This window comes from Schistocerca cancellata, chromosome 3 (genome assembly GCF_023864275.1).
Source record: "Schistocerca cancellata isolate TAMUIC-IGC-003103 chromosome 3, iqSchCanc2.1, whole genome shotgun sequence".
Lineage (NCBI taxonomy): Eukaryota > Metazoa > Arthropoda > Insecta > Orthoptera > Acrididae > Schistocerca > Schistocerca cancellata.
Genome location: NC_064628.1, coordinates 411431281 through 411452558, shown reverse-complemented (window position 1 = coordinate 411452558; position 21278 = coordinate 411431281). Strand labels below are relative to the sequence as shown.

Genomic DNA, 21278 nt, shown 5'->3' with positions numbered 1-21278 from the left:
GTATTGTGATGTGTAATAGACAACCGAACTGGGATATCCAGTATGAAACTAAGGTGTTGGCTAGTGTTTCTGCTGAAATGTTGTCTACTGGTATGCCTTCTGGCCAGTGGGTGAAGCACTCGATTGTTGTTAATTGATTCATTGGCCATTTGTGGGTGGTAATGGTCCTACTACATACTTGCTTTGTGTCATCTCGAAGCTGCAGGTTTGTTGGGTTGACGGGTTAGCAGGTCTAGCTGCTTTTCCTTTGATTTTTGGTTCATCACCTCTTGGTTTGTTTTTTCTGGTTTGACACTCTTCTTTTTCCTCCCTCTTGCTGCCTGAGCAGCGTTGTTACTCACGTAGCAAGTCCGGCCATCTTGTTGTCTCTTGCCAGTCAATCTGTTTTCCCAGATTCCTTATGAGAGGGTTAGTGGATCTTCTCGTGTTGGCATAGAAATGTTTTGCTGACAGCTTGAAGCGGTCCTTCAGCATTGGCACTGATGTAGTTCGGCCGTGCTGAAGTCAAACAGAAGATGTAGTGCCAGTCTCAGGCACCTGTTCTGGATCTTCTGGAGACTGCTGATGTGAGTCTCAGCGTCATTCTCCCACACCAAGGCGGCGTATTCGAGCGCAGGCCTGATAAGTGCCAGATACAGCGTCTTTCCGCAGTGTGGAGACAGTGTGGTCATGGGATTGAGGAAGGGGTATAGGAGGCCCATTCTGCCATGAGCCTTACCCCGTATTTCGGCGCTGTGCGTCTTCCACGTAAGGCGCCGATCCAGTGTAACGCCCAGGTAGACGCCGGTGTCCGACCATGGGATGGGGCCTCCCATGATGCGGATTGGTGACAGGGCTTCAGGCATACATTTCTTCATGTAGATCACAGCCTGGCTCTTCGCCGCATTGAACTTAGCTGCCATTTGGTGTCCCAACCTCCCAGTTGTTGCAGGCCATTTGTAATCTTCCTTGCATCAGATGTGGGTTGGTGCTCTTGGTGTACAGGGCTGTATTATCGGCATACAGCCCCGTCTGCACCCGTTGTGTCCACGACATGTCTGCCTTGAATAGGGTATATAAGAGTGGCCCCAATACTGAGTGCTGTGGCACTCCGGTGGCTATTTCTCATGCTGTTGAGGTCCCATCTTTGATCTTCATGTGGAAGGTACGTCCCACCGGGTAGGAGTGGATCAGGCAGGTGTGTGACACCGGAACTCCCTGTACTAGTAACTTGTAGACCAGTCTGTCATGCCACATGCTGTCGAAGGCATGGGAGACGTCAGAGTACCTCCTCTCCATCGCCCCCATCGCCTGCACCACTAGTCGCAGCAGTTCGTGTGTTGTCCTGTGCCCTCTCCTGAAGCTGAACTGCTCGTCGGGAAGCAAGCCTTCTTCTCCGACATGACAGTGCAGTCTCCTGACATATATTCGCTCAAATACCTTTGAGACTGTAGGTAGCAGGCTGATAAGCCGGTAATTTTGCACCAGCCTGTTGTCTTTGCCAGCCTTAGGGATCGCCACCACCTCCGCATGTTTCCAGGCGGGTTGGGGTGGGGGGTCCTAAGGATGGTGCTGAATATCTTCGTGAGCAGTTTCACAGCCTCTGGGGGGGGGGGGGGGGAGACACCTCCTTCAGGATTGTGACACCAACATTATTGCACCCACATGCTTTGTGCGGGTCGAGGTGCCGTAGCTGCTGTTGAACCTCATCTTCCGTTGTGGTTTCGATGGAGTCCTCAGGGTCTTCTGCCGCGAGGTATACACAGAGCCTATCTTCCACCATTTGGATATGGTCATTATCTACATTTTCTTCAACTAATGTGAAGTTGACCGCGAAGGTATCGGCCAGTACCCCAGCTTTGGCATTGGGCTCAGCTACTGCATGCTGTCCGACGTGTAGCAGCAGGACTCGTTGCCTCCTGCAAAGGAACTGTTTGGTTGCTTTCCAAGCAGTGCCGTCTGCGATGAATCTTGCAGTTGTATCTGGGAGATCTCCCACATGTACATGACAAGATACTTTGCTATGCTTGCAGTGAGCATATGTGCGAGTCCACGTTTTACGATGTTTGTACATACTGGGCCATGCAAAACTGCTAGCAATCATCTTCAACTTTTATAGTCCTGTCTTCCTCAGTTGCATGTAATATTGCGGTATATTAATAATTTTTACTTATGGACCGTCTGACAGCAACTGAATAAAACACAATTTTAGTGCCATACGCATTTCACCTTTATTTTCTGCAAGGCATCATCAGTGGCAGGTTGCGTGGACAATTTCCTACATATTACGCTCCTGTTGCATTTTTGGTGTTGTTCTTCTTCTTATGAACGCCAATTTGCAATTTTTTCCCCCATTCCACAACACTATGCACTGAACGCTTGTTTTAAAGCAATGTTTTGGTTTCTGTTACCGACTGTCAAATGTTTTTGCCCTGTCAGACGGTCCATAAGTAAAAATTATTAATATACCGTAATGCTAGCAATCAGTTTCACTGTTGACCTGATGCCAGTGTGACAAAAATTGTGCATGCTCTTAAAAGCATGTTTACAGAATGACAAACGTAGAAATGGACAAGATCTCCCATTCAAAACTTCACAATATAGTTTAACGTTTGTGGCATGGATGTTGATCAGTTTCAGGTGAAGGTTGCATGAAGTGTCTCTCAGAGATCCTGAAGCTTCTGGTCTGACTCTTGTACTTTGGCCAGCTGAGAAAAACCCATGTTGTCCATTATACTGTTTACATGGGACAGGCAGTCAGCTACTATGTTGTCAATTCCTGATGTGTAGTGTATGCGAAATTGAGCAATAAATTCCAACTGAATGTATTCTTGTGGTGAGCATTTATCATAGTCTTGCCTGAAGGCATAGGTGAGTGGTTTGTGGTCTTTGTAAATTTGCAAACCCTTGTCCCCAACTGTGTGGTAGTATTTAATAGATTCGTAAACTGCAAGTAGTTTGCAGTCATATGCACTCCATTTTTGTTGTGCCAGAGAGAGCTTGTGTGAGTAAAACGTGAGTGGCTGCCAGACATTGTCCATGAGTAATTGTAATGCTGTGCCAGTTGCAGTTTGGCTTGCATCCGCAACCAGTACAAAAGGCGCATCTAATGCAGGGTGTGCAAGGAGTGCAGCATTCGCTATGCTTCGCTGCAGTTTTCATAGTGTCAATCCACAGTACTTGCAGTTTCCCCATAACTTTGGGCCAGACAGTGCTGTGGTTACAAAATGTAGAGTGTAGAAGAGAGTCTTGAATCTCTGCTGAATGGGGTAAAAACTGACAATTCCCAGTAAATTTTTGTGAAGAGTGAGCCAATTGGGGGAGGGCATCTTACATGGTGCATTGTGTCCATCGTGCATTGAGAGCTTTAGCCCACTTTATTGTCGTCGCATTTCAGTCCCATTCATTCTCCATCTCTTGGGCGAGGACACCTTCCTGGATGCGTTTTCCACCTTGCACTACACAGTGTCGCTTTCTGCGCTGACAATGACCATGGACTTCTTAGCAACTCATATCCAGCATGGTAGAAAGTCTGTTGTGGGGGGCCGCCATGTACTCTGTTGGTTGTAGGCGCCTGACAGCATAGGGATCACTCTGCTGATGCCTGTGCTATTAACTCCCACGTAAGCCATGGAGTAGATGCTCGTCTCCCTGGGACATCGGGACTCCCGGCAATGGCCATCCCTCCAGGTGGCCCTTGCTGAGGCTGGGTGGCGCCCGTGGGGAGGGCCCCTGGTCGGAGTGGATGGCATCAGGGCGGATGACATGCCAAGAAGCATAGTACGTCATCTCTTGCTGGTGGTCCGCCGCCAGCAGTCTCGTAAGTGGGCAAAGTCTAACTTCAGTGCTAAGAAATATGACCCCAAATTGTTCCACTCCCTGGCCACACCATGGAAGTAACGCCAGGCTAAGGATGGCACTAAAGCTTATTTGCCCAGGTACCTCGTATGTACGAGAGTTGATGTGGAATCTTCCATGTCCATGAAGCCTCAGTTTTTTGTGTAGCATTTGCAGGACAAGTTTAGGGAGGTGGAGGGCTTGTCCAAAATGTGCTCTGGGTTGGTCTTGATAAAAACAACATCCTCTGCCCTGTCACAGGCATTACCCGCTGTGACAAGTTAGGGGATGTTTCTGTTACCATCACGCCCCATAAGAGCTTAAATATGGTGTAGGGTATTATATTTCACAGGGATCTTCTTTTGCAGTCTGACGATGAGCTGCATGCCAATTTAGAGCGGCAAGGTGTTCATTTTATCCGGCGCATCCATTGGGGTACGAAGGATAATCAGTTTGCCACTGGTGCCTTCATCTTGGCCTTCGAGGGTCTACTGCTGTGACGTGAAGCCGTATATCCCTCCCCCAATGCAGTGCTTTAAGTGCTGGAAGTTCGGCCATATGTCTTCTCGCTGTACTTCCAGAGTCACATTTTGAGATTGTGGATGTCCATCACATCCCAATACTCCACGTGCCCTGCCTCCCATCTGCGTCAGCTGCAGTGAACATCATTTACCTTGCTCACCAGACTGCAGGATTTTACAGAAAGAGAGGAAAATCATGGAATATAAGACCCTGGACTGACTGACCTACACTGAGGCTAAGAGGAAATTTGAGCACCTACATCCTGTGGCTGCGATCTCCTCTTACTCCGCCACTATGAGAACAGTTTTCACCTCATCAGTTCCTCGCGTTCCTGTTGCCTCTCAGAACCAGAAGACTGCACCTGCCCCCTTGATGGTGGGGGGCACTTCCCTCCCTGTTGCTCCTGCACCACCTACTTCAGGAGCAACACCCCCCCCCCCCCCCCCCAACCATTGGGGATATCAGTCTCCACTTATGAGCCGGAGGAGCGTAAGTCTGCTTTGGCACCTCTCGCTAGGAAGGGGTCCCTTGGGTCAGTCCCTTCCCAGGTTTTTGCTAGTGGGAAAGATTACACCCGCCACTGGCTGAGGAGCCCAAAAGCAGCTGGTTGTAGGGCTTCACACTCATCCTCAGTCCCAGAGACTGAATCTGTGAAGTTCTCCCAGCCAGGGGAACCCAAGGAACCACGAGAGAAATTCAAAACGAAGGTCCCCAAGACCAAGGGAATTGCAGTAGCACCCACACCACTGCTACCTACATGCTCCGCATCTGTGTGGGATGGAGATTCTGGCGTCCGCAAAGGACCTAGATCTTGCCGAATCCTCAGACACAATGGATATAGACTGCTCAGGCAAAAAGTTGGTGGCGACAGGGGACACTGAGGCATAAACTACCTCATTGAATGTTCCATATCTTCCCAGTCTCACGAAGATGTCATCCTCAAGTGTAATTGCGGCAGTTTTTTCCACCGCCTGGCTGAGCTATGGCAACTGTTAAGCGTACATCTGCTTTCTGCATTGCCCTCCCGGAAACCTGGTTCCCGGCAATGCGGACCCCTGCCATCCGTGACTATGAGGGATACTACTGGAACCGTAGCGACTATAATCAAGTGTCAGGTGGATTTTGCGTTTATCAGTCTGTTGTGAAACCGTGCCCCCTTCAAACCCCTCTTGAAGCTGTGGCTCTCAGAATAAGGATGACGCAGGAAATAACTGTCTGTAACATATATCTTCCTCCAGATGGTGCAGTATCCCTGAATGTGTTAATTGCACTGACTGATCAACTCCCTAAACCTTTCCTACTTTTGGGAGATTTTAACATCCATAACCTCTTGTGGGGTGGCACCGTGATTACTGGCCGAGGCAGCGATGTTGAAACTTTACTGTTTCAGTTCGACCTCTGCCTCTTAAATATTGGAACTGTCATACATTTCATAGTAGTTAGTCAGCCATTGATTTATCAATTTGCTGTCCAGGACTTCTCCTGTCTATCCACTGGAGAGCACATGACAACCTATGTGGTAGTAGCCACTTCCCCATCTTCCTGTCACTGCCCTGGCGTCAGGCCCAGGGATGCCTGCCCAGATGGGCTTTAAACAAGGCAGACTTAGAAACTTTTACCTCTGCTGTCACCATTGAATCTCCCCCACATGGTAACTTCAATGTGATGGTTGAGCAGGTGACTGCAACAACCATTTCTGTGTCAGAAAAGACGATCCCTTGCTCTTTAGTGTGCCCGCGATGTAAGACAGTCCCTTGGTGGTCGCTGGGAGTGGCTGAAGCAATTAAGAAGCTTCAGCAAGCTCTACAGCGGCATAAGCGGCACCTTTCCTTGGAGCACGTCATAGGCTTTAAACGACTCCGTGCCCATGTTCGCCATCTTATCAGATGACGAAAGCAGGGGTGTTGGGAGAGATATGTCTCGACCATCGAGTGCCATATGTCACCTCCCCAAATTTGGGCAAAGATAAAACATTTTTTCGGGTACCAGACTCCATCAGGTGTTCCCGGTGTTAACATAAATGGCGTGTAATCTGCCGATGCAAATGTGATTGCTGAGCACTTTGCTGAACACTACGCTCGAGCCTCTGCATCGGAGAATTACCCCCCAGCCTTTCGCACCCTCAAACGGTAGCTGGAAGACACAGTCCTCTCATTCACTACACACCTCAGTGAATCCTATAACGCCCCATTTACAGAGTGGGAGCTCCTCAGTCCCATTGCACATTCCCCTGACACAGCTCCTGGGCCAGATCAGATCCACAGTCAGATGATTAAACATTTCTCATCTGACTACAACCGACATCTCTCCATCATCTTCAAGCGGATCTGGTGTGATTGTGTCTTTCCATCGCAATGGCGGGAGAGCTCCATTATTCCGGTGCTCAAACCTGGTAAAAACCCGTTTGATGTGGATAGCTATCGGCCCATTAGCCTCACCAGCATTCTCTGTAAGCTGCTGGAACATATTTGTGTGTCAGCAGTTGGGTTGGTTCGGGTCCTGGAGTCACGTGGCCTACTGGCTCCATGTCAGGATGGCTTCCGCCAGGGTTCCTCTACCACTGATAATCTTGTGTCCCTCGAGTCTGTCATCCAGACTTTTTGATTTACGAAAAGTGTATGACACCACCTGGCGACATCATATCCTTGCCACATTATACGAGTAGGGTCTCCGAGGCTCGCTCCCGATTTTTAACCAAAACTTCCTGTCACTTCTTACTTTCCCTGTCCAAGTTGGTGCCTCCAATAGTTTCACCCATATCCAGGATTATGGGGTCCCGCAGGGCTCTGTATTGAGTGTCTATTTTTAGTAGCCATTAATGGTCTAGCTGCAGCTTTAGGGCCGTCCATCTCACCTCCTCTGTATGCAGATGACTTCTGCATTATGTACTGCTCTACTAGTACTGGTGTTGCTGAGTGGTGCCTACAGGGAGCCATCGACAACATGGTTGACTTTAAATGATACTTCACATCATCTACCTTCACAGTATGTGCAACAATGTATCCAGTATGGTGCACATTTTGACCTTGCTGCACAGATGCTGGAGGTACTGAGATGGGTTTTTGCCCCTGACATCTTCTGTGCAAGTACTTGCCACACTTGCTCTTCCTGTGAAGCTGACGTTTTGCGGATCAACTCTGTTTTGAGCGTCAGGTATGACTCTGTCTCCAGAGGCATGGTCATCATGTCTTGTACTTTTGTGGCATAATTATGGTCTAATTGGCTGACCACTTGTGCAAATTTCATGGAGTCTGCTGTTACTCCAGCTCAGAGAAAACTTTACTTGACTTGAGCGAACCATAAAGCTGGATCGTGTGCCCAGAAAGGGGGGTAGTCACCCTGCAAGCCTTGGTATGCCATCTATGTACGTTATCTCTAAAAATTCTGGACTCTTGAATGATCTGTCTTAATTCCATTACATCGTGGTTTATTCTCTCTGGCTGTATCACATCAGGGTCACCATTGTCACAGGACTATTTGATGGCCTTCTGAACTGAATATGTTAGTAACTCATCCAGGTACAAATACAAAATATTAATTTTGGTGCATGGTGAACAACATTTATTTAGAATAAATTCAGTCGCTGTAGCACAAGCTGAAAAATCCAAATGTATAAATGAAACAAAGCAGAACAATTGTTATGTATAGGCGTATCAGCAAATCTTCATTGGTATCAACTGCAGTTTTTGTCAGAAAAACATCATAAAGCATTGCATTGCAACAAAGAGAGATTTAGTCACAGCATTCCTGGCAGCCAGTGAACAAACTCTTTTGACAACTTTGCTGAACAAATAAGCTGACAACTTTTTATCAGAGTGTGTTGATGTTTGCCGCTCCAATCATAAGGGAATGATTCTCACAATAGTTTGTAAATAACGGAAAGGATAAAGATGTAATTGAGGTGTTGAGTGGTTGATAGGAAAATAAACAAGAATGAAACTATTGCTGAGCTGTTGGGAATGCTCTTCTGTAGAATTAATTATTACAGAATGTATGTGCACACAGACATGACATGGAAGATTTATTTGGGGTCTAGGTTTATAAGTTAATATGTATCTGTGAAAACCTTATGATAGTACAGCCTTCAGCATATTGGGCAAGAGAAAATCTCAGACTGTAAGGTAGAGCTTCTTTGCATGAAAGTGGTGGCAGCTATCAAAGTGAAGGTACTGTGATGGTTAGTGAGCCTGATTATGGACAGAAGTTTTTATGGTGCCATTTGAATGGTGGTCAGCATCAAGGAAGATGGCATGTTGATTGACGAGAACCAGGCGAAGCGGATGGAAGAGAAATCATTGAGGGTATAGGGGAATGAGGATGGAGTGTCTTGGCCATGGGCTCAGATATGAAGATACCATAATAAACACGAACCAGGCAGAGATTTAGGTTGTGGTGTGGTTAGGAAGGTTATCTCTAGATGGCCCATAAACAGGGTGGCATACATGAGTTCTCATGGCATGAGAAATAGTTACAGGGAAGAATTCAGTTTGTTAGATACATAAGGAATACAGTTGTTGTTTTTGGAGTTGGTTAGACAGAGGGAAAAGTAGTGTTCAATAAAAGCAAGTCCAAGGGCGTGGGGGATGTTGGTGCATGGGGATGTTGTATGTGGGGATCCGCATGGCAAGCTACAAAATATCCTGGTCCGTCCTTACATCACATCAATGCCTAATCTCTTGCCACATTGGTAATATTCCTTTGGAAGACCTAGATGCAAGACGTGCCCTATGTGTCCATTCTGTGTATCCTATTCCAATCCTGTCACAGAATCATAAATAAGCTCTGCTGTTAGTTTTGCACAGACTTTATTTGGGTATGATCATCAACTGGCCACTTCAGACCGTGACCAAGAACATAGCTGAACAGCCATTGATGGAAAACACAGTGAGCCCAACATGGTTGACTTTAAATGATACTTCACATCATCTACCTTCTGGATTCTCATGTCTAATACCAACTTCTCTGAACTACCAGATGGGAGTTACATAGACAATACATCCTTTGATCATGTGGTCCTCCTGGACTCAAGCTCACCTAGCCTCCTCTTTCTTGTTCAGTCTACTCCTCTTATCCTCGTAGTCCATTCCTCCATGTCATTGTATACAGCATGTAGGGATCCACATGGTAAGCTACAAAATATCCTGGTCCGTCCTTACATCACATTGACACCTAATCCCTTGCCACATTGGTAGTATTCCTTCGGGAAACCTAGACCCAAGATGTGTCCTATGTACCCATTCTGCACATACTGCTCCAATCCGGTCGCAGGCACCTGAGTAGGCTCAGCGATGCCGCATTCCTATCTCATGTGTTTGCTGCCTTTCCCTCCTAGTTGTCAGCCATCCTTTGCTCCAACACTGTATCTTTCAGCTGTGTTTATGTGCCTATCGACTGCTCAACACCTCAGTTATATGGGGAGTTGTTACCTTCATTCCTTCCATTATTTATAAAAATAAAACTTGGAATACAGCTGTCTATTTAAATTCTAATGTATTTCACAATCCTCAGGGAGCATTATTTGCTTGATTGACGAGGAAAATGTCCGAGCTTATACACTGTCATTCTAATGAGAGCATCCAGTTATTAAAGTTGTGGAGGAAGTAGTTGAAATGGTAGTCTGTATAGTACTTATGCTGATCATTTATGAATTTTGTTCTGTGGCAAGACTGCGAAAGAAAGTATACCTTGCACTACTAGTAGAAAGTGATTTGTGTGTCGGTTTCTCCATCAGTCCAACTCTTTACTAATGTGCTTCCAGCTGTTGATTTGTGTGCAAGTATTATTTTAATGATTGAACTAATCTTAATTCAGGATTCCATAACATTTAGTATTTTCTAATATTGAATAGCGTGTTATCTTGTTATAACGGAAAACACATGCTCACATGTTATCTTTGTAGACAGAGAATGGACAACGTGGGAAGCATATAACTGGATTTTAAAAGGCTTGGTCGATGAAGTGATTGAGCTTGGAGCAAAACCATCATTAAGGGAACTAGTGCTTCAGCTGTGGGCCAGCTATCTGAGGAAGATGGGCGTTGCATTTACATCAAAGAAAAACCAAGCTATGCCCAAACTAGGAGTAGACTTTGATCTACAGTATGTTATCAGTTGAATCTATTGCAGTAGTTTTAAAAACCATATGGGTTTGTACCTTTTAAAAAGTGAACAAGTTTTGTTTCTTGCAGGGATGCTTCTTTAATCTGTGGCATAAAAATGAAATCAGAAACTTCTAGCAGGAAGAGCTCATCATGTAAAAGTGTGAAGTCAGCATCATCGATGTCACAGTCAACAGTGTCATCAAGCTATACGAGCTCTCGATATCTACAGAGAAAGAAATTTCAGTCGAAACGTGTAAGTGTTAGTGACTACAAAAATTTTAGTATATATTTGGTCTGTTTTATTTTTATTAAGGTGCAAAGCACAAAATATTGTATTAGAATGTTACAGTATCGTACTGCATCAGTGTTACTGTATTTCTGTATGTTGATAGCCAACATGCACAGGAGCATTTTTTGTCAAAGAACTAAATTCTTCTGACTGAAGCATGTGTATTTGTTTTGTCATTATTTTTCTCATTTTCCAAGCCTGAACAATGAATGTTTACTGGAAACTTCAGTAGTCTCAAAGCATTTATTGACAACACAATAAATGATCTTGACTTTAGGCCTCCACAGAAAGCAGTGTAAATTCAGTGGCAAAATCTGTAAACTAAATTTGTGTTGCTATAATTTACATAAATTAATGAATACTGCGTTGTTAGAAACACTGTAGTATTACCACAACAAATATTTAAACATCTTGTTCCTGGGGACTAGTACACATGGAAAGCATTCATACCATTTAATGATTCATGTACCTGTGCAGTTAATTGTTTAAAACCTCTCATGGAAGAATGAATTGCACATGTTTTTTGGCCTTGGAGAGTCAGCAGATCCTTCCATGTGAATGTGACAAATCATCAGAGTCACAGCTGCACTACAATGATGTTCATCTAAATGATCTATGCACATGACATACTTCCTGCATAAATGTCATGCAGCTTGCTTTAGTGCTTGTCTTCTTCCATTACAACCTTATTATTGGTACATTGTGGTCTTTTTTATTTATCGTCCCAGTTTTAACTGCTTTTTTCAAGACACAATTGAAATAAAATTAAGATAAACAGTCACCTTGCTTTCTTACAAAGAGTGCACATGTATCGCATAAGTTTTACTTAAGAGAAAGTGTCTTTAAGAATTTCAGAACTTTTCACGTCTGTTACTGGACCAAGGGCTGGGCAGTACCCACACCATCTACTCACCTAACCACACATGTCACTGCACCATGTGGAACCACTCGGTCTGTTTACTTCCCATCGTTTCTATTGCCTTTGTCGCAGGCACTAACTCCATGAGGCCTGGGGGGACCCAAGGCCCCTCAAAAATTCGTTCGATTTGTGCGGGGGGGGGGGGGGGAGTTACTAGTTTTATTATGCTCTGTAAAATCACAAAATTATGTTGGAATTTTTTATTTTCCTTCTTTGATGATAGTTACCTTTTAATATACATTTAGTAATGAGTTAAAACAAATAATTATTAGGGTAGTAAGCAGGTTAACTGAAAACGAATCGTGTGAATCATGATAGCGTTACGGTGCTGCGGGCACACTTAGAATTTGTCCTGGTGGGCGAACCTTCAGGTAACGTCTGGCGCCAGTGGGCCAGTGCTGCAGCTGCAGCGAAATAAAAAGGACTGGAGCAGAAGTGCCTGGAACTCTCTGCCTCACGTTGCCTTGATGCTTCGAGACTTTATGATGCCATTACTATATAAAGCCCACCCTGCTGTTGCAGTCGTTCAGTGTGGATAGTTTCGTTCAGTGCATGCTGCAGACATGTTTAGTGTTCTGACTTTAGTGTCTAGTGGACTATTTTATATGACTATATTTTATTCTTTTACTTTAGTCTCTTAGTGTATTGTGAATCAAATTTGCAATGGATAATTTGTTACCAAAAAGGCATGCTTGGAAAGTTGATGATACTGCAAGTCAACCTCCAACAATTATTTTGTCGTTAGTTGCTTCATCGTCTTCAACGAGAACCATTCACAGCTGAAACCTGGACAGTCCAGTAAGGGAAGATCATTTCAGAAGTCTTAGTTGATCAAATATACATGGCTAGAATATGAAGAATCTACTGAAAAAGGTTTTGCAAAACCTGCAAAGAGGCAGATGCTAAAAATCTATTACAATTTGCTTCAAAAGAAGAAGATGCATTCACTTCCATAGGGTTTTCTAACTGGAAAAATGCTTTGGAAAAATTCCGTCTTCATGAAAATACATTTACACATAAAGAAGGTGTTCTGAAACTAAATTCTATCACTAACTGAAGTGTGACCTCCCAATTGAATGAACAGTTAGATAGTGATATGAAGAAAGGCTGTTTAACTATTGAGACAATTTTTACTACTGTGCAATTTCTATGCCGACAAGGACTTGCAATTAGAGGGCACGAAGATGTGAACTCAAATTTTTTTTCAGTTAATGGAACTCTGAAAGAATGACATACCTGAGTTTAAAGATTGGTTAGGGTGTTTGGGCTATAGGTGGACGTCCCACGATATTCAAAAGGAGATCATTGATCTACTAGGCAAGTCTGTGTTGAGAAAGGTATTGGCTTCAACCTAGAAAACTGAACATTTTTCTATTATGGTTACTGAAACAAGTGATTCTTCAATTCGTGAACAAGTGTCATTTTGTATTTGTACTGTCAGTGATTCCGTAATTGTCAACTAAGACTTTTTTGGCTTATACGAGATCCCCTGTGAATCACAAACTCCATTTAGTATTTTAAAAGATGTGTTTGCTTGTCTTAATTTGTCAATGGATAACGTAAGTGGGCAATGCTGTGATGGTACCTCGAATATGAGAGGTAAGTTCAAAGGACTAAAAAAGTTAGTCTTTGATATACAACCAAAAGCACGTTATGTGCACTGCACTGCTCACAGTTAAGAGATGGCAGTTGTAGACAGTCTTCACCATCTTATGTCTATATTTTTACTAAATAATGTCTATGAGGGATGATATGGCTTTAGCCAAAGACTTAAAAAACACCGTAAGGGAATCCAACAAAAGGATGGAACTCTCCAGAAGCATACGCTGCGAGAGTGTGTGATATTTGCTATTTTTGGCTTAATTAAAATAGCAAATTCAGCCAGAAGGCAAATACTTGTTTATAAAGAATGATTAATATATAATAAGGCCTCGCATAGCGACGGTGGAATTTTCTAAATAATGTAATTAGTCGTCTTTGGGCGGCAATATAAACAGAAAAATACGGATGGATATGCGATCCTTCACTATTTTGTTAGCTGGAGAACAAATGAAGCCTTGAGCGCTAAAAAGACTTTTACTGTTTTTCTTAAGTAAGACGGACGCTGATTTGTGGCGGTCTGATCTAATTATTTTTACTAAATAAATAAAAACGTGTTCCGTCTAAGTTTGAGTGAAGTGTAAGAAGAGCTGTTAAAACTTATCGTGATGACGCACGGGTGACTCAAAAGGACAATGGCTATATAAAAGAGCGCTCAATGGACATGATATGGACATAAAAATCTACCGTCATTGTAGTATTAAGCTTAAGACTCCAAGATCAGCAGTCCAATGTGCGTGTTACATTGATAAAAAGAAAACTGTTTTATCGTCTTCTTGCATCAGCTTTAATATTGAATTTCCCTTTTGTGTGATGTTACAGTTGTTTTTGCGCCCTTAAGAACTTTCTGGTCCCTTAGAAAATTGTTTTGCCGTAACAATAACTTCACAACCGGGTATGATTGTATCTATGATCATGAAGTAATTAGAAAGACAATAACGCAACTTCTTAATCAATAGCACGCTAGTTGTGACTGCCTCAAGCCACGCGAAACTGCAAGTAAAAACTATTCACATCTCATAATGCAATATTTTATGACAATGGTCAATCCATGATTCTTACGCCAATTGTGATTGATAAAACAGTTAGTTAAATCTCAATTTCCAATTTTCCATTGAATAACAACATCACTTTTATTTTGTAACATCACACTTGGCGCCCGAACAGGGTACAAGGTACAAGAAGTGTGATGTTACAAAATAAAAGTGATATTGTTATTCAATGGAAAGTTGGAAATTGAGATTTAACTAACTGTTTTATCAATCACAATTGGCGTAAGAATCATGGATTGACCATTGTCATAAAATATTGCATTATGAGATGTGAATAGTTTTTACTTGCAGTTTTGCGTGGCTTGAGGCAGTCACAACTAGCGTGCTATTGATTAAGAAGTTGCGTTATCGTCTTTCTAATTACTTCATGATCGTAGATACGATCATACCCGGTTGTGAAGTTATTGTTACGGCAAAACAATTTTCTAAGGGACCAGAAAGTTCTTAAGGGCGCAAAAACAACTGTAACATCACACAAAAGGGAAATTCAATATTAAAGCTGATGCAAGAAGACGATAAAACAGTTTTCTTTTTATCAATGTAACACGCACATTGGACTGCTGATCTTGGAGTCTTAAGCTTAATACTACAATGACAGTAGATTTTTATGTCCATATCACGTCCATTGAGCGCTCTTTTATATAGCCATTGTCCTTTTGAGTCACCCGTGCATCGTCACGATAAGTTTTAACAGCTCTTCTTACACTTCACTCAAACTTAGACGGAACACGTTTTTATTTATTTAGTAAAAATAATTAGATCAGACCGCCACAAATCTGCGTCCGTCTTACTTAAGAAAAACGGTAAAAGTCTTTTTAGCGCTCAAGGCTTCATTTGTTCTCCAGCGAACAAAATAGTGAAGGATCGCATATCCATCCGTATTTTTCTGTTTATATTGCCGCCCAAAGACGACGAATTACATTATTTAGAAAATTCCACCGTCGCTATGCGACGCCTTATTATATATTAATCATTCTTTATAAACAAGTATTTGCCTTCTGGCTGAATTTGCTATTTTAATTAAGCCAAAAATAGCGAATATCACATTGCCTCCCATGAGGAGAGAGGGAATGCCGAAGGATTACCTCGATCCTCATGTCCTCATGAGATATTCGTGATTTTTGGTGTGACATTTACATAATGTTGCTGGCGTACAAAGTACATAAATTGAAATTTCATTTATAAACATATATCAGATATTTATCATTTTTCAAAATAAAGTTTTTCATTCTTTGTTCATCAGTCACTTCATTCCATAATACCAAGATTAACATTTATGTGCATATTTAAGTTTGGTCCATATTTGCTTATAACAATAAGTGAACGTTCATTTCGCACTTCAGGGGATAGAATTCAGAAATTACTTTCTCTTGAGCTTAACAACTAATACATGAGTACAGTGAGTGCTTATTTTCACTAAACTAGAGTGGACAATGTTCGAGCATCTGTTGACTCATTGTGGTTCAATTACAGTTTAATAACGTAGCACTACACTTCGTGATGCTTTCACTTTCTGTGTTAGCTGTCTACGGCGTTCATCATGCAGTACATCTGTCCTTTCCACTGTGGTGCCAGGAATTCAAGTGGCTTCCCGGGTTTTTATTTACAATATGAAACAGAAGAAGTGGAAAATTATTAGTATGACTTACAACCTATTGGATACATTTGTTAAGGATCGGGACTGGTCTGGAGTTTAGGGTCTTCCTATAATGCACATTCATTTTTTTTTCCATCAAGAGACAGGATTGTAATTCATTTTAGCAGTGTTCAGAAGTGCCGGTATTAATGGCTTTAAGGCCTGAGTAATCTAACAATCTACTTCTCACTCATCTTAACTTCAACTCAAGAGAATTGCTTAATTTACGTATGAAAATGTAGCCACACAAGTGTGCAAATGTCTTTCCTCCAGTATGTACGATGGAAGTCATGGCGGTTAGCAGTTTGAAGTTTGAATTGTTTCGTCACCCACACGTCAGCCACTCACAGCGGCTGCACAGTGTTGCGTGAGCTCCAATACTCAGTATCCGTTCGCGCTCAGGCTGTAACAGAGCTGCTGGTCGTCGATTGCTCCTCTTTTTTTTTTTGTGTGTGTGTGTGTGTGTGTGTGTGTGTGTGTGTGTGTGTGTGTGTGTGTGAACTTCGTATCACACGAGTGCATCGATATAAACACCTCGCGCGCGTTTTCCATCGGAGGAGCCGGACACTGAAGCTGCCTCCATACTTCTCTGTCAACTGCCTCCCATGAGGCTCACAGGTAAGTGACGACGAATGTTTTAGCTGTCGCTGCACTTAGAACAACACTGAACTTTGCGTTGCACCTGTTGTCGTAGCCTTGACTTCTTTTTACACTTGCAGTACAACACTACCACTAATATACAGTGAACAGTTATTTTTATTATGCACGTCGCACTTTAGTGTGCATCTTCACACAGCATTCGTGCTTAGTTCCTTCGCCGATAGAGTTCATTTACAAAACAATCAATTTTGCACGTTTCCTCCACTGGTATAGAAAGACTTATATTCTACTATTTACAAAAGATCACTTACGAGCTAATATTTACAATTAATGGTCACTACTTTTGTTAAGTCCAGTGAACAACTGCTTTATGAATGGACTCTTTATATCTCAAGGTTTACTTTCACTAGTGGACCTAAAAATATTCTTTCAAACTTTCTTTTAAGTGCTCATCTCCTCATTATGAAAACTACAGATTTCGCAACACTCGTTGCATTTATTCTTTAGTGCACCCAAGATCATTTTCTACTGCCACGCAGCATATCTACTACTTAACGAGTACACATTTAACGCCGAATCTTTTTTTTTCTTTTTGTGCTTTCCTTTGTACTTGCCAAATTTTTTTTATATTTGAGGGCAGACTGGATAACAATAGGTCTCCCTCTTCGCTTCATGTACTCAGCAATCGTTCTCTGTTAAAAAAAATAGGGTAACGCGTGTCTACTATTTTTCGCATGAATGGAATTACCGACAGTTCACTGGGTTTACGCAACCGGTCCATAACAAACATTACCAAAGCTAGCGAAGTTCATCACGCTAGGTGTCTCATTTCTCATAAGCACTGCTTTGCCTTGAAGCACACGTGCCTTTTACAAGTCGACCCTTGGTCTGAGTTAATGAACCAGGATCAAAAGGAACGGGCACAAGGAAAATGGCTTTCATAAGAGGAGTGTCTTAGGAGACATTTTTGCAATAAAATCTGCATGTAAATAAAATTATCATAATAAACATAGGCACATATATAAATTTCAACCTCTTTCATTACAGCATGCTTTGCTACTTCTACGTCTTACTCTGGTTATAGTCAATATTAAGTTTAAATATCACTGCATTGCTTGTTCTTTAGATTAGCCTTCAATTAGGGTATTGAATGGTCGCTAAATTACATTACAAATCTTCTGAAGATCTTTACTTGGACTTATTTATGATACAGGGGGCTTGCTGTTTGGTTATTTAGTACCTCGATTCTACTGAAATCAATTCGTCAGCTAACATTCCTCATATACTCTTTACATTGGGCTCAGATCACAGGGAAATAGTTTACTTTCATAGCAATTAGTAGCCTCGTGGAGTACTTACGCTACATTATTGATGCTTCATGGTTTGCCTCTATTTGTACTATATTTCACCTAACTTAGTTTACTACAGCTTATTGTCTCCTTGCGTGAACACAGGTGGGTTACCACTTGTTTTTCCATTTAACAGCACGCTTTAACTGAACTTTAAGCTATTTCTTCTACTCCTGTCCACTGTCTGGACTGTTTGAACATGTACCCTTTTTTTAAGCAGGTAATTTGGGCTTTTACAACAGAATTTCAAGTACTTACATTACTAAATATAAATCTATAAATCTTCTTGTACCTTGAGAGAAGTGCATACTTACGCATCCTCCTCCATTTCTCACCTTTACATATTTATATAGCTCCGGGCAATCACCTCGCAAGCACTTTTTTTTTTTTTTCTTAATACTAACTTAAAATTAAATTGAAATTCTTGTTGCAACCTCAATTTCCTGCTACAGCTTGTTGAAAAAATATCATTTCATGTCCATCACTATAAACAATTTTTCCATACATAGCATTTAATACTTAAGTTTACATGTAGTAGCCGTTACCATGTAGTCAGTGCGCTGTTCAACACAATACTTATCATTAACAGTTCACACAAAGAAATTTCCAGTACGCAAGAGGCAAGAAAGCAAAATAGATTCTATCTGCAGTTGAGGCTGTGTCTGTAAACTAACTCTGTGTTTCAATAGACCAACTGCTCCCGATATGGAGCAACCCTGAATCTGCAATGATAAAACTTTTGAAACAGAAGACACCTGCCTGAAGAGATATGCTGACATGACATTGATGTTTGCTCCTGTATCAACAATGGCTGTGACAGGAATGTTGGCAATAGAAATCTTAATCGAAGCCTGGACCTGTTCATCATAAATGTCATTAATGTCTTGAGCTTCTAGGTCAGGTGCAAGGTCATCTCGTAAGTCGGTCTCATGGTCATACCGTATCGCATTAACATACTCAGAATCAGAGTATTCGTTAGTACCCCCACTGGAACCGGCAGCGACCTCTAGGAGGCTGAAAGGCGCTGCCTCTAATTTTCCGCAGGATGTTTAACCTGTTTGTCATTCATGGCCTTAAGTGTTTGTTCCGTTTCATATTGGTGCTGGTTATGTGGTACAAATGCCGGTGTAAAGGGGACAAAATCCACTGGGTGCATTCACTTGTGAATAGAATACTTGGGACGGCTGATGTCGCCCGATCTTTTGGTTGCCGGCAAAACCATTTCCTTGTGAAGGAAAGTTCGCATTTGGTGCCATTTGAAAATTGTTCCGCGGTCCTCTATCCTGTGAAAAGTTGTTCTGATGTTTTGCTGGGTGGCCTCCGCCTTGCCCATGCCACTTGCTATTTTTCGACCTATAACTTTGATTGTACACTGGCCCATTTGAAAAATTACCACTAGTTTGTGGAGAATTTCCATACTGCTCAGGCGCAGAATTAAAGGGTGGGTTTCCGTACTGATGTTGTACCTGGTGGTTGTAAATTGGGTGGTATCTCTGCTGATTACTGTAATTGGTTTTCTGCTTCCGTTTAAAGTTATTGCCGTTTGCGTTTTGATAACCGCTGGCAGGTTGGTAACAGCGGTCGCAGTAGCTCGCTCTCTCCTTCGGCGCATTGTTGTCCGCGTGCGATGCATTCTGCTGGCTGCCAGGGAAGAATTTGCCGCTGCCAACCTTGGAGCGCACATCCTCGCTAATTAAATCTAAGGAATCCAGCACAGAAAGGAATACATCCGTGTCTTCTTCGGACACATTTACTAGTTTCTCTCTAATAGACACAGGGAGTTTGCTTTTGAGAATCATAATTACGTCCTTGGAAGAAATCGGAGAATCCCAGAATTTAATTTTTGCTAGATACTTCTCGAAGTATCGCCGGAGACTTCCATGCTTCTCATTGAAAATTTCCGCACCATACACCTCCTTCCTTAATCTTTGCTGTACCCCATTACTCCAAAATTTTGCCAAGAACATTTTCTCAAACTCTTCATAATTCCTACACGTGTCTACCATTTCCGTTCCCCATAATGCTGCATCACCAGAAATAAAGCCAGTGACGAACTGAATACGCTGTCTGTCTGTCCAGCTCCTGGGAAATATGCCGGAAAAATTCTTTAGGAACACGATGGGGTGTATTTCTCACTTCTGCGGATGAAAAACAGGAAAAGTGCGATGCTTAATCACACTTTCCTCTTGCATTAAACTCACAATTGTGGGCGGATCATTTAGTTTCCCTACTCGGGACTCCACAGGACTGTTGTTTTGCATGTAATCAGGCGGTGAACGATAAGGAGTTGACTGACATTCGTCACCGTCTAAAGAGTTGTTCCCTATAGTTTGCGTATGTGTGTGCTGATTTTCTACCCAGTTTCTCAGCATTCTGACTTCGTCCACTACTTGCTGCTTCCACTCGGGAAGATCCCGTGTAAGTGTCCTCCGAATCTGTCCCAATTCAGAAACCACTGTGTCTCCCGACTTACCAGGAGCAGCTAAGATTTCATAAGTTACATCCTTGACAGTCTCCCTAAGCTCCTCCCTGACCTTCTTTTCGATAAAAATATCTTTACCCTTTATCCATTCACCGTAGTGTTCCGACAATGCCTTTGCGTGTGCTTTCACGGTGCTCTTAACCTGTTCTTCAATATTGATTGAGTCTATCTGCCTCGACAGATCCTCCACTACACCTTCAATGTCAGATACTGCATTTCTAACTGAGTTTATTTCTTTGGTAGCTGCCTGAATTTTTGTGTTTAATGTTCCAGATACTTCAGCTATTTCACTTTTCACCTGTTTCTGCATTTTCTGAATTTGATCACTGATCTTAGTTTGCACCTCACCCAAATGGGTATTTAATTCAGCCGTAATTTCTTTATGCAGATCTGTTTTGATTGTGCCTAGCTCTGTTTTTAATGATTCGCTTACAGCATCTAATCGGACGTTAACAGCCTCAATTTGTGTTTTTACTGATTCGCTTACAGCATCTAATCGGGCGTTAACAGTCTCATTTTGTGTTTTTATAGTCTCATTTACTGCGTCAAACTGTTGTTTCAGCATTTCCATTAACGCACCGAGGTCATTTGTAGCTGCAGCGGGAAGAGTTTGGACTTTAGGGTCACTTTCCCCTGTTACAGACATGGTTAGTTCAGTTTCCACACGGGAACCTACCGTTCGCGACCGTAAAGGGTATGGAATACTATTAACGTCTTCACTTCCGTCTCCTGTTGTCACCTGTCTCTGTTTCCTATCTGCCATTTTCGTCAGTAAATCACTTGCTACGCAAGGCTTTCGTCGTTTGTCAGTGACGTGGTGAGTCCGCTAAGAGCACCGCTCTCGCGTGAGCGACAAATGAAATTCTATCTGGCGAGAAGACAAGATGGAACCTAACCGTTTCAGACAAATGAAT

General features: G+C 42.5%; 1 protein-coding gene across 5 annotated transcripts in view; it reads left to right on the top strand.

Annotated features, from left to right (window-relative positions):
- LOC126175158 (TATA box-binding protein-associated factor RNA polymerase I subunit B) overlaps positions 1-21278 on the top strand; it is a 324489-nt gene that overhangs the window by 37756 nt on the left and 265455 nt on the right. For all 5 annotated transcript variants that reach the window (XM_049921739.1, XM_049921738.1, XM_049921737.1 and 2 more), the window contains 2 exons: positions 10238-10436; positions 10526-10691. In XM_049921739.1, the coding sequence (XP_049777696.1) occupies positions 10238-10436; positions 10526-10691 (365 nt within the window). The remainder of the gene's footprint in view (positions 1-10237; positions 10437-10525; positions 10692-21278) is intronic.